We start from the raw sequence: 12862 nt of genomic DNA, 5'->3' as shown, positions 1-12862 counted from the left end.
CTGTGTATGTGTCTAATGTACAAGATCTCCCCTTTATAACAACAAGCATGAACGAGTTACACAGCTGCAGTATGGGAGGATGTCGCCAGAGGTCGCCCTCCAAACCGCCGGCTACCTCCGCTAAAACATGACGTGTCTGTGTGTTTCACGGGGAAGAAGTGTGTGGTCGGTCTCTCAAAGTTTAGCCTGCTGTGTGTTTCACCTTCCTAGCAAAAATGATGCGAATAATTGCGGTTTTTCTAACTCTTTGCCTAAGTCTATGTGCAGGTATGTTAAGTGTCTTTTTCTTTTATGGTAGTCACTATTATTTTAGTGAACAAGATGGTTAACTTGTTTAGCAAAGCAGGTTTAAACCGGCTAGGTAGTCTGACAGTAAGGAGGTTAACCAGATAACCACGTATATCAGAATACCGCTCCGTTAGGTTGTTTAACGTGTAGCTAACGGTGTTTTATTGTAGATTCAGGTGTGTTTTCTAAGATGTGTTCTCCCCATATGTGGACGTGTCTCCTCAGCTGAGACCTGCACCGAGCCCGTCATCTCCACCTCCTCATACACCACAGCCGACGCGCTCATCTCCTCCGAGACCGTGTTCATAGTTGAGCTCAGCCTGGCCTGTGGGAATGGAGCACAGGTATGCAGTATTACTCTAGTTTAAATCATGTCTGTACACTTTGTCTTTGCGTAGATGTGGGTAACGTTTTAAGGGGGTGGTTTATATTTCTGAAATGGGAAGATTTACATGCAATTACTGTGTTTGTTCTTATAGTATTTGTGCAAGAGATTGTAATACTTTTCATTCTGTTTTCTGAGAAGTTCAGAAGGTTTTAGTGTTTTGTTTTCAGTTAAACTTTCAATGGTTAACAAAAATCAAGGATATCCTCAAGATCTATAGATGTGCTGGAAACAATGCTGAATGTGATACCAGGCAAATTATTTTTAAGGAAATTGATCTGATATTATCACAAATCCATACAGCACACTGCAGGACACATAACAGTCAGGCTAGTTTGAGCAGTTTACACACAGCTGAATAGTTTAAGTTTATAATTTAATTCACATTAACAATTAAAACAATGCAAATATATATTCACTGAAGCATATGATGACTTGCATAGATATCACATAGTTTTGTTAGCCCAGTGTGAGAGAATCGATTTCCTGACTTATATTTACAGCTTTGAAATTAGAGAATTACACCTTAGCACTGTTGACTGATGTAGCTCTGTATCCGAAAGAATAACCAAACATGTTACGCCCTTTCCTTCTCTAAATGAATAAAGTTGATGACTCTGTGGCCTTTATAATCAATGTTAATCTGCTGAGTTTTAAGGGAGACTGGGAAATTTGGCTAATTTAAGATAATTCTGTCCATAGGTATATAGAGAGTAAAGAGACTTGTAGCCCCTCCCTGCTCACGCAGTATGTGGTGTATGAGATGTGTGGTGTATGAGATTCAACTTACCATGCATGGATTATGTGGACAGTTTATAATCTGTCTAGGGTTCCCGGGTACTAAACGCATTATGGTCCTATGGTTATCAGGATTTGTTACTTCAACAGTGATTGCAACCTTTGCTTGAATAAACACATCTCTCTCTCTCTCTCTCTCTCTCTCTCTCTCTCTCTCTCTCTCTCTCTCTCTCTCTCTCTCTCTCTCTCTCTCACAACTAGAGTGTTGCTCTTTATGCAGATGTCAACGGCAAACAGTTTCCTGTGACCCGAGGCCAGGATGTTGGGAAGTATCAGGTTATTAATCCATATTTGTGCTTTTGTCAAAGCCGTTCACAGTCTGTAGCCAGTACCTTAGACACTAGGTAAACCTAATTAACCCCAGTGGATGTTGTTCGAAGGTCTCCTGGAGTGTTCCTCACAAACAGGCCAGGTCGGGCTCATACCAAGTCAAGTTCTTTGATGAGGAGTCCTTCAGTGTCTTGCGGAAGGTGTGGTCTGTTTATGAACTCAGTTAGATAGATTCCAGTCTGCTGTATTTGTTTATGCATGGTTCTGACGCTGAACATTATTACCATTTCAGGCACAAAGAAATAATGAAGATGTTGATGCAATTAAGCCCCTGTTTACTGTCAATGTAGATCACAGAGTGAGTACATGTAATAAAATAAAGATTAAAAATAAGGTTTGAGGTGCAAACGAACATTAAAAACGTGCTTTACTTTTCATGCTCCCTATTGATGATACTGTATAACCTTGATGTTTTGGCATTTTTGTAGTGGTTCGGCCTACAGGGTTGTGCTTGTAATTTAATCTCTGTTTCTATGTATATTTTAGGGTGCTTGGAGTGGTCCTTGGGTTTCCACTGAGGTCTTGGCTGCTGTCATTGGCATTATTTTGTACTATCTGGCCTACAGCACAAAGAATTCAATACAGGCATAAATATTTCAATGGGTAAATAGCAAATAAGCAACTCTGTCATCTACCAGGTGCAAATGTCATATTTCTAATTGAACCACTGTGTGTTCACATCTAGGTCTGTGAGTAATTCCTTCACAGATTGTATGATGCAGTTTAAATTGCCTGAATAATGAGGGCCAATGTTAAGGCTTCTAATAATTTTCTATGAGGTCACATTCTAACTTATGGAATGTCGGCATGTCAATGAAAATCATTGAATAAAACTTTTTTTTTATGTATACCCTTGTTTTCTGCAGAGTTGAATTGTTTTTTGTTCAAGTCCTTTGCTACAAAGCTATTGTGGAATGCAAATATCCGTACACACATTTTATATTATTGTACTGAAACTTCTATCCGTTCTATCCATTAGCTAATGCATACCGTTTGTGTTCCTTAATACTCTGCAGGAAGTATGAAAGTGCATAAGGAAAACAGGCATGCAAAGAGCAGGAAAGATGCATCATAAGACCGCTGCTGAACGCTGTATCAATGATGCATGGCCACTTATAGCTAGAATACCATTGAGAATTTTGCAGACGGCACGGTGGTGGTAGGCCTGATCTCCAATGCGATGAGCTATTTGTAAAAGTTGGAGTTGTTTTCATGATGTGAAGTGTTCAGCCTTGGTCTTGGAGGCAATCTCCAGGATGGCACTTCACAAGAAAAGAAAAAAAAGTCTACTCCAGGAGTTGGAGGTCATTACAAATTGGACCATGAAAGGCTTTCACCACCCAAACCACAGTCTATTCCAGGGGTTACCCTCTGGGAATGTCATTGCTCTATCAGGGCCAGGATTGAAAGGTTAAAGAGCTTCCTCCCTATGCCTGCTTATACATTCTGCATGCAAAAACACTCAGCAGCTCCATATTTCAATCTCATCTCATCTTTATTGTGTTTATTGTTGGAGCAGTCGTCTTACATTTCGCCGTACTTTATCAACAGACACAAACGCACATGTGGCAAAAAAAACCCCGAAGCTTGACAATAGGTGGGCTGTACCATTTTTTTAAAATCTGGTTGAACGACATGAAATTTTACGTGCATATTCTTCGGCCACTTTATCAAGCGAGGCTGTGCAATATTGTTACCGAAATTAAGACAAAGACACCGAAGGCGAATCTAAATTCGTAGAAAGCGTTCTCCAAGACACAAATATCCCCGTCTCTCGGTGAAATGGTATCGACCGATAGTGTTCATAGTCGGCCAATGAGTCGCCACGGCAGTAACGTGCAGCCATCTCGCTCCCTAATCCCGCCGTCCACGTTCACCACCCTCTCGTTTCGGTTTTAAAAGCGCTCAATATTTTACTTGTTCATTTTCGTCCGAATGAAGAACGAATAACTTTCGACAGCTATGTCCGGCTCCTGTCCGCCAGCGCCGGTGGAGTCGTGCGGAGCGGGAGGATATGCCGCCTTTTACCCGCGCGGCTACCAGGCTCACCCCGGAGAGCCGGAGCGCGGCTTCCGCCTCACGGCCTTCTCCGACATGAAGGGCTGAGGCTGTAAAGTCCCGCAGGAGACGCTGCTCAAACTCCTGCAGGGACTGGAGCCCGAGCGCCACACGGGGGAGGACGGGGGCGCGGGGACCGCTACCGGAGACGAGGCTTCTGAATTCGGACAGCTGGCCCCTGTTCCTCATGGCCCCCGGTTAGGTAGGCACCATGCGCCCTAAAGTGTGGCCTGCTCCGGCTCAGTTAACACGGTAGGGAGGAAAAGAGAAGGTTTGGGCCGGGAGAATGAAGGTTTGCGCCGGGAGAATGAAGGTTTTGTGGGGTTATGCGATCAGGAGCGACTGGTTAGTGTACTGTTGACCTGTCTCTGGGATTATTTATTAACCTTTCATAAGACAAGGAGTACACAATAAGAAAAGCTTGTAGGTAACGTGTAGGTGTATCTGACTCCATGTAAGAAAAACGTTATTGTTTCCTTCTGTTAGTAGTCCTGTAATAATGCAATACTGCAAATAATAATAATGCAAAAACTCATAATGTGATTTGTAATGTAAGATGCAATAAACCAAATAACCATGTCTATGTTGCAGGCATTGGAATGGACTCCTGTGTTATCCCTTTGAGGCACGGAGGTTTATCCCTGATCCAAACCACAGATTTCTTCTATCCTTTAGTTGAAGATCCATATATGATGGTAAACACTGTCTGCTCAACTACATAATTTTTTGCCCGTCTGTTCTTTTTGTGTCATGTACCGTGGCTGCTGTCTTCTCTATGTACCTCCCAGTGTTACTAAAACTGTGTGTGTGTGTGTCCCTTGTCTGCAGGGTCGTATAGCCTGTGCGAATGTGTTGAGCGATCTGTATGCCATGGGTATCACGGAGTGTGACAACATGCTGATGTTACTGAGTGTCAGTCAGAAGATGAACGATAAGGTGAGTGACGATCCCTTCTCCTGCCTTGCCGTAGTGCCTCTTGGCTTTCGGTAATGTTCATTATGGGGAAGGCGTGAATGGGTCTGCTCGGATGTGCCTCATGCCTCATTTCCTTTGTGTGTGCGGAGTCATTCCACATTATGCAAGCGAAGTGTGCAAAAGAGGTCTTTGCCGTACGGCGTAAATGTCATCTTCAGCCGTCATTTCAGACAAAGACGGCATTTATAAATCGAGCGAGCTCTGGTATTCAGATTGAGCAGGTTGTGATCTGGGAGGTGCACGTCTGTCTGATAATCCCGCAGCATTTCTGACTGTGAGCCTGTCTCCTCAGGAGAGGGAGCAGGTGATGCCGTTAATGATGAAGGGATTCCGTGATGCGGCAGAAGAGGGCGGGACTTCAGTGACAGGGGGACAGACTGTCATCAACCCCTGGATCATCATAGGGGGCGTGGCCACCGTGGTGTGTCAGCCCAGCGACTTCATTATGTGAGTATATCAGAACATGGTTCCGTCGAGGTTAAATTGCAGGTATACAATACGGACCGTTCTTGCTTGTCTGTAAAAAAAAAAAAAAAGACATGTTTTTACTCCCCATCATGCACTGTGACATGTACAGGCCAGATGGTGCCATACCAGGTGACGTGCTGGTTCTCACTAAACCACTTGGAACCCAAGTAGCTGTCAACGCCCATCAGTGGTTGGACAATGTAAGTCTTCACTGTGGTACGTCTTGCTGTGTCCGGGGAATGGAGTGTGTTATCCCTGCCTTACCCCTGTCTGGATCTTCTCTTTCCCTCTCGCAGCCAGAGAAGTGGAATAAGATCAAGCTGGTGATCTCCAAGGAGGAGGTGGAACACGCTTATCAAGAGGCCATGCTGAACATGGCTACTCTCAACCGCACTGGTAATGCCAAACACAGTCAGCCTACACACCACTGCAAGGCAAACTGTAGGAGGTGCAATGCAGTCGTATTTGGACTAAAGGTTCTGGTTGATTTAGGTTGAAGCACTGTTACCATGACGGTGCTGCGCTTGAAGAATATGATGGGATGCATAATTGACTTGGTAAATAATGTGAGGTTTCTCCGTAACCGTCTCTTGACTGCTTCTTGCCTTTTGCAGCCGCCGCACTAATGCACAAGTTCAACGCGCATGCTGCCACTGACATCACGGGCTTCGGCATCATCGGGCACGCGAGGAACCTCGCCAAGCAGCAGCGCAACGACGTGGCCTTCGTCATCCACAACCTGCCCATCATCTCCAAGATGGCCGCCGTCAGCAAAGCCGGCGGGAACCTGTTCGGCCTGCTGCAGGGCACGTCCTCGGAGACGTCGGGTCAGTGCTCCACACCTCGGCGGGGCTCGTTTTTGTCCGGCCAATCGCGTTGGCTTTTCGTACCTTTTGGTTAGACGTGTTGAAAATGGCATAAGCCAGGCTGGGATTAGGCTGTTGTGAGATGCTCCCTCATTCAGCGAGGATTGTCTCCCCCCCCCCCCCCCCCCCCCCCCCCCCCCCCCAGGTGGCCTGCTGATCTGTCTGCCGCGGGAGCAGGCGGCCCGCTTCTGCGCGGAGATGAAGGCGAGCCGGGCCGGCGCGACGGGTGCGTCTGGGCCGAGGGCCCAGGAGGGCGCTGGCGGGGACGGCCAGCAGGCCTGGATCATCGGCATCGTGGAAAAGGGTGCACGATGCGCCCGCATCATCGACAAGCCGCGCATCATCGAGGTGCCATACCGCGGGGCAGCCGCCTCTGCCCAGGAGGGCAACAACCACGGCGCCAGCCCCCCCGAGGCACACGCAGCCCTGGCTTAGCCGCCCCCCCCCCCCCCCCCCCCCCCCCCCCCCCGTGTGCCACCCTGAGCGGCCAGCCGTGGGCTCGACGGGAACGTCTTAGTTCATCTCTGTGTTTGGTATTTTTTCTCCTGTCCACTCTGTCTCTCACAACCCTCCCTCCCTCCCTGTGGGTTTGGAGTGCACGTATCTGTGTGTGTGTGTGTGTGTGTGTACAGGGGAGAGGGCATTTGTGGGTCCCCCTGCTGTTCATTTCCTCTCCCTGTTCAGCCGACGGGTTGAGAGCAACAGACCAAAAATTCTTTCTTTTTACCTGGTGGGAGATGAAATGAACTGCACAGTCATGTCCTGTGCTCTGTCTCTCGCTCACTTTCCTTCTTTTTGTTGCAGTCTTTTCAGCCCTCGTCCTTTCAGTTCCCACTCCCATCTCTGTCCCCCACCTGTCCTCCACCTGTCCCCCACCTGTCCTCAATGTCTGCCAGGGCTTTTACTTCAGCTCTGACCACTTGGCTCTCTTTGGCATTTTTTCTGCTGTTTTCTTTTTCTGAAAAGTCTCATGTCATTAGAACCATCAGACTTTATGGCTTTTAAAGACATTTTGACTTTTTCCTTACAAAAGAACATTCCATCCTGTTTGTGAGTAAACACCTCTAGCTTACGTGCACCTTTTTGTGACAATCAGAGCCAATTGTCTCTAGTTTGTTAGTAAAATAACCTGAAGCATTCAATCAACATACCTTAGATGAACAGCATTATGGTTAAATCAAGCCAAAACAAATCTAATCACTGACTTGGGCATATTTAATTTATTTAATATTTAATTTTACAATTGGTGTCAAAGAATTGAATGCTGTTATCCAAATTAGGGACGTTTTGTTGTTTATCGTTTTGTTTTTCTGATTCCTTTTTGTGTGTTTTGTTCAATTTGGAATGTAGTACCCTAAGTGTCAGGAATGGGTGAAAGGTGTTTACACCTGACCAGCTCACTAGCATGTGTCTCGGTCTCAGTGGATTTGTGATGGATGCCTTTGTTTGCATTCAAGCTAAGGCCATGCTATCATATCCTCTTTGCTGGAGATACCAACCTTTCAAGTTTAAAGTCACATCTAGCAGTAATGCTTTAGTTTCCTGTGTATGTGATCCTTAGTAGCTTTTGGGAGGTGTGTGGTGTGTGTTTTGTGTCATGTTCGGGATCTTGGTGAGCCTGGATGTCCTGGTAATTCTGAGGTGTGCATCATTACTCATGTCTCTACGGTGTCTGTCTCCTCTCCCTTTGTCAGCGAGAGGGTTGAGCAGCTCTCTTTGATCCAATGGGTGAAGCCGCAGCACCTGTGGAGCCTGCTGAATGGCTGGAGTGGACCGGAAGCACCCGCCCCTCCTGATTATGATGCGTTTCCCTTGAAACCCCATACTGTGGGGATTGGAAAAGTTGATGTAACTGGAAAGGATGGGTGGGGCCTGGTCTACTGAGTTAAATCAGCTGGCTCAGGCTTAGTCACTGAGCGATATGCCATCTCAAGACAATAAAACAATCGGCATAGTTTCTCTAGACTGTCTCCTGTCTTCATTTGGTACTTAGTGTATTTATTCCTTAAGAACCGTTGCGGTCATGTCAATTATGTGTACCGCCACATGGTGGCAGCAGAGTGCACTGCAGTCGATAAGATCTTGCATCGCAGAGTCTTGATTCGTTCCCCTCCCTCTCCCTGGAGTGTTTCCTGCTCTCTGGCACCCTGTGCACACGGGACACCAGATCTGGGTGATATCCATGTAAAGCTCTTGACTTTATACCCTCAAATAAAACCGAACGATTTTGAGGCATCCAGTTGTCTGCATGGTGATAAATGTTATTTTGCCCTTATGGAAGCCCCGATATCCATTCTAATATAAACAAAGTAAAATGTTAAGTTGATCATAGCAAGAACAGGTCACTCTTTGTTGGCGAGCTGTGAGCTGACCTGTGTGGGATGGAGCCGGGCCTAAAATCACTGCTATTCCAATTACAGGACTCTTGAGAAACTGGTTTCTCAGATACAATGCCAGAACAAAATGTCAGCTCCTCTGTGGATGTGTGTCACGTGTTGATTACACCTTTCAAAAGTTAAGACACTTAGCAGTAATACTAGGCTTTGGTTCAAGGATAATTTTTTTCGTCCAAATCCCCTCTATAATCCCAGAACTCAGCAAAGAATTTGTCCCCACTTTGAACTAAAAGTGGAGCGGGCCCCTCAGTTCGAAGTGGACCTTGTCTCTTCCAGTATTTGTCTACTAGTAGTTGTGTGTCCAACGGCCAGTCGTAGAAGAATTTTTTCAGGCCGAGCTTCATATTAACAGGTCAGGTCAGTAATGTCTGCATGTCAGCAGACCACGTAATACGAGCTGTTGTATATCTTCCAATCTCTGAGCACGTGTCTAAGTACATTTCCTTATGGCAGGAAACCAAGAACTGCTGTGAGGTGTTTTGCAAAGGAGCTAAAAGCCCTCACATCACATATATCATTAAAGAAATGTCCTATTTATGAACACGGCCTAGTCTAACCATGTCATTCCTTTTAATCTCTCCCATTTATATCTTACTGCTGTTGTGCAAAGTCAGTACAGTGAGAGAAAATGAAGGGACATTGGGACCAAGCAGTAAAGAAAATAGTTTTCATAAATGAATACTGTCCACGTGATATCTAGCCAGCAGAGAAATCAAAGCATCCATTGTGCCCTTGAATAGAGTATTGCATTTATCACACGAGGGGAGTCCGCAGCAGAACTGATAAATCTCCATAATTGGCTCTCTGTGGGTGTGGTCTGATTTAGACAGGAAGCAAATTGTTGTCAGTTTGAGAAGGTTGTTGAATGCTGTCTTATCTGCCCACACACCTGAATTTGTTTTTTTTTTTTTTACCAAATAAGATCCACTGTGTCTGTGACCCAAGGAAAAAACAACTGGAGACCTGATTAGAATTTTTCCTGCAGTCTTCTCATTCAGATTCTCTTTCTCTAGTTACAGTCCCGTATGCCTAGTGAGTGGCCCTCAATATGGAAAACAGGTCTGTGGGGACCTGTTATTCTACGGAAAACGTCCACCTGATTTCCTTTTTTCCTTTCTTTCCCTTGTTCCTTTTCTGATTTCTGTCTAAATTGTTTATTTATTTATCTCTAGTCTTGTTCCTAGTAAGGTACTTGATATTTATGGCATTCACCTGTGCTTTTTCTTTGTCACATTCTTTTCCCGTATCACTGTTGCCATATCATTGTGGCGTTTAGTTATTCATGTGTCTTTAGTTCCTGGTTTTTATCTCCTGTTACCTTTTTCCTCTGGTTATCTTCATGCTCACTGTGGGCTTCATTAAATATCCCTTACACTTGCATCCTGCTTCCATGTTTTTTTTCCAGATCCCATGCTATAGAATACCCAACAAGGACACAGCAGACAGAATTATTCCTCATGAGGTTGATCCTTCTTGGCTTAAGGACCTCATTTCAACCTACCAGGTCTCGTTTTACCCTTGTTAATGGACTCACCATGTACACTGAGGAAGGCACCTGTGAGAGCTTTATTTTGCAGGGCAAGTTTTATTTTCAGTACTTAACCTGCCCCAGGGATCCTGACGTGTTCAAAGTTTTGGACTTAAGGTCTTTTCTCAGTGGCAAGGTCAAACGACAGGCTAACGCGGACTTGGTTTTCCAGATCTGCTGTTCATCCGGATGTCCTGCCTGAGATATCTGCCTGGCTTACAGACCCCTGAGGTCCTGACCACCTCTGTCCCGCTGCCTGCGGTCCCAGCTGAAAGAGCTGTTAGGTGGTCAGGTGGTTCTCTATCATGGTTGTCCGTCTTGTTTTCTTGTGTCTGTACATTGTTCCTTGTGTTTCTTGTGCCATGTGTTTTTGTTGTTTTGGTTTTTGTGCTCCACTTCCTTCTCACCTTCCCCATCCACATTGTCTACAGCACCTCCAGTACCAGCCCTCAGGTGTCTGATGTTGGTTCCTTGTCTACACGTATCCCTAGGCTTTGTCCTGTCCATGGTGGGGCATTGTTAATTTGTTGTTGTAAACTGCTGTGTTGTACTTTTATTTCTTGTTGATATTAACATCCCAGTATCATGTTACGAGATTGTATTTGTTCCACTGTTCTTCTGTGTGCTATTATATTACTGATTTCTCCAGTTTAGTGTTCATGTACTCTGGTTCGTTTCATTAAATCCCATCTGCACAAGTCACTCATCTCTGCAAACAAGAGCCATTCAGCATTACGGTGATGAATCTTCCTCCCTGTCCTCTTTAACTTGAAACACATTCTGTTTGATCCTGGCCAACTCTTCCCTCCTCTGGTGATCTTTACGTTCCAGACGTGTTCCTCTACTGACTCCTCCGACACACACCCTTCTTCTTCCATTCTCTCCGCTTTTACTTCTTGGCAGCAAACATCTCCACTTTGTTCTGATGATTTCAAGGTTATCGTACCCCCCTGTTGTCTTTAATAGCTGCTTTTGATCATGTCAGTGATCTGCCAGGTATGTCTGTGAGGTGATGTAATTATGTTTGAGAGAGTAAGAGATATAGGATGGATAAAAACATTGGCTCACGTCAGACGGGACCACAGGAGGGCTGGTGTTGTGTGTTTATGAAACACAACGACTGCCCCTGGTTTAAGGGCAAGGGCTTCACCACCCCACTTTTATTCCAAGTCAGTCTCCAAAAATACCAACTGCAGCTGTTCGCTGTGCTGTGTGCCAGCTTTTGAATACGAGGAGCAGTTTAGTGGCCATAAAGATTTCTCCTCTTACCCAGGATGCAAAAGGCCTATATTTCACAAACTTTCAAAGTGGAGAAGATACTAATTACTCCACAGTGCCTTGTGCCATCCATCAGAATGACTCTGACACATTAGACCCAGATGATCTTGCACTTGTATAACCCACTGATATTTCTTAAGAGACACTGGTTCACTTGGTCTCTCTTTAGATGGTGTTGTCCTGGTGTCCGCCGCAGCTGGTGGTCTGTCCAAACACATATGCTAACGTTTGCTGTCTCACTGTCTCTGTGTGCTCTCCGGATGAGAGATGGGATCACTCCAAGAAAGCTTAGCTATGGCGTCTCCTAATACCATCACAGCAGGAATGTCGGAGACATTTCCCCCAAAAACGCAGGCGTATTTCAGCTCCTTATACAGTCATCCAGAGCCCTGGGCTCTTGGCCTTGGATGCAAAGGAGCAAATGATCTTTTGGTTATTATTTAGCTGGGGGACAGAGAACGGGAGCTGAACGAAGATTTTTTTGAGTGAATGTTGAATAAAACGGGTATATACAGTCTCATCTTCTCTCCTGCTGACATCCCAATCAATGAAACCCAGGCAGTCTGGAGCCAAATCCATCAGTAGAGCAGTAGACATTAGGTAGCCCTCTGTGTACTGTAAATTCATACATTCATATGCAGCCTGTCCATCAGCACTGGCCCCTCACACACAAACACACCAAAATGTAAGTGGGAGACTGAAAACGCTGTCTAGATCGTTAAGGGCGGCCGTGATTTGGGCACATTCCTGAAACAACAATCAGATGCGCTTCCATCTGTGAAACACGGACAAAGGTGTGAAAGAACTGCTCTAGGTATTTAAAAAATAATCATTTATTACAATATCTAATATAACGCACAGACTGTATGTTGTGTATTAATGCAATTTGCAGAATGCGGAAAGAAAATGAGTGTTTGTGATTATCCTAAAATATGCTCTGTAGATTTTAAAAAGTACAGCAATAAAATAACTACATCTGTTAAGTAGATGTTAGATTGCACAATACCACATTGATAATTTGGACAAAGGACCTATTGCTCAATAAGACACTGCGTCTATGAGAAACATACAGATGCTCGATGACATCACAGCTACTACTGTTATTTCCTTTGGATACTTTGATGTCGATGCTGTAACATTTAATAGTCACATTACATGATATAAAGCTGTGTTTTGAGGAAAAAAAACAAACAATACTTACAGGCACTTCAGAGGTAATATTTGTAAGATATATTTACATATGTATGTGTTTAATCTTTCAACACATTATTAAATTACAACATTTATTATATATCCTTTGTACAAATAAATTATTCTAGATCTTCTTAGGATCATAAAAATGGTCCCATGGCTCCAACTATTGAGCCTTGTCATAATCCCACTGGAGGTAGAGCTGAAACTGGGAGCATAATCTGAGATTCCTGTTTTTAAGGTTCCTAATAGAACTGGTATGGTACATTCAGTGAATAGATGAAGGGAATATTATCTTTCA

At 44.7% G+C, this 12862-nt stretch overlaps 2 protein-coding genes across 2 annotated transcripts; both read left to right on the top strand.

The window, feature by feature from the left end:
• Positions 1–107: 107 nt before the first annotated feature.
• Positions 108–2649, top strand: ssr4 (signal sequence receptor, delta). Its single transcript, XM_076984721.1, has 6 exons — positions 108–267; positions 514–632; positions 1673–1747; positions 1852–1941; positions 2034–2099; positions 2288–2649. Exons 1-6 carry the CDS (start codon positions 216–218, stop codon positions 2390–2392), a joined length of 507 nt encoding a protein of 168 aa, XP_076840836.1. The 5' UTR covers positions 108–215; the 3' UTR covers positions 2393–2649.
• A 960-nt stretch (positions 2650–3609) lies between these two features.
• Positions 3610–6625, top strand: sephs3 (selenophosphate synthetase 3). Its single transcript, XM_076984720.1, has 8 exons — positions 3610–4061; positions 4451–4554; positions 4688–4795; positions 5127–5281; positions 5412–5502; positions 5599–5698; positions 5917–6129; positions 6314–6625. Exons 1-8 carry the CDS (start codon positions 3764–3766, stop codon positions 6601–6603), a joined length of 1359 nt encoding a protein of 452 aa, XP_076840835.1. The 5' UTR covers positions 3610–3763; the 3' UTR covers positions 6604–6625.
• Positions 6626–12862: the final 6237 nt, after the last annotated feature.

The sequence above is a fragment of the Brachyhypopomus gauderio genome, chromosome 21 (genome assembly GCF_052324685.1).
Source record: "Brachyhypopomus gauderio isolate BG-103 chromosome 21, BGAUD_0.2, whole genome shotgun sequence".
Lineage (NCBI taxonomy): Eukaryota > Metazoa > Chordata > Actinopteri > Gymnotiformes > Hypopomidae > Brachyhypopomus > Brachyhypopomus gauderio.
Note: the sequence above shows the minus strand (reverse complement) of the source record. Positions and strands in the feature narration are given on the sequence as shown.

Coding starts and splice junctions, on each gene's coding strand:
- ssr4 (XM_076984721.1), top strand. CDS start 216: ATGATGCGAATAATTGCGGTTTTTCTAACTCTTTGCCTAAGTCTATGT. Junction 268..513: donor TTGCCTAAGTCTATGTGCAG/GTATGTTAAGTG, acceptor GTGTCTCCTCAG/CTGAGACCTGCACCGAGCCC. Junction 633..1,672: donor CCTGTGGGAATGGAGCACAG/GTATGCAGTATT, acceptor TCTCACAACTAG/AGTGTTGCTCTTTATGCAGA.